General features: G+C 61.0%; 1 protein-coding gene across 1 annotated transcript; it reads left to right on the top strand.

Moving 5' to 3' along the window:
- Window positions 1–95: 95 nt before the first annotated feature.
- On the top strand, window positions 96–284 carry LOC103771600 (cell death activator CIDE-3-like; the record flags this gene model as incomplete). The annotated part of the gene is made up of 1 exon (XM_008938901.1): window positions 96–284. A coding segment is annotated over one exon (189 nt), but the record flags the coding sequence as incomplete, so codon positions are not given.
- Between the last annotated feature and the right edge of the window lie 8 nt (window positions 285–292).

Raw genomic sequence — 292 nt, 5'->3', positions numbered from 1 at the left:
GGGGGTTTGCTGGGAGGTACCCAGGATGCTGCTGAAGGGGGGAACCAGGAGGGTTGAAGGTACCACCAGGTGACCCTGGTGCCACTCTCCCCTAGACACCTGGCTACCAGCTGAGCCTGTCTCAGAAGCCCCCTCGGAGGATCGACGTGGCTTGTGTCACTTTTGACCTCTACAAGACCAACCCACGGGACCTGGGCTGCCTCAATGTCAAGGCCACCCTCTATGGCACCTACAGCATGTCCTACGACCTGCGCTGCTATGGGGCCAGGCGCCTGGTGAAGTGAGTCATGGG

Source organism: Merops nubicus, unplaced genomic scaffold, assembly GCF_000691845.1.
Source record: "Merops nubicus isolate BGI_N331 unplaced genomic scaffold, ASM69184v1 scaffold32914, whole genome shotgun sequence".
Classification (NCBI taxonomy): Eukaryota; Metazoa; Chordata; class Aves; order Coraciiformes; family Meropidae; genus Merops; species Merops nubicus.
The sequence above is the reverse complement of the archived record's forward strand: the minus strand, read 5'-3'. Positions and strand labels throughout refer to the sequence as shown.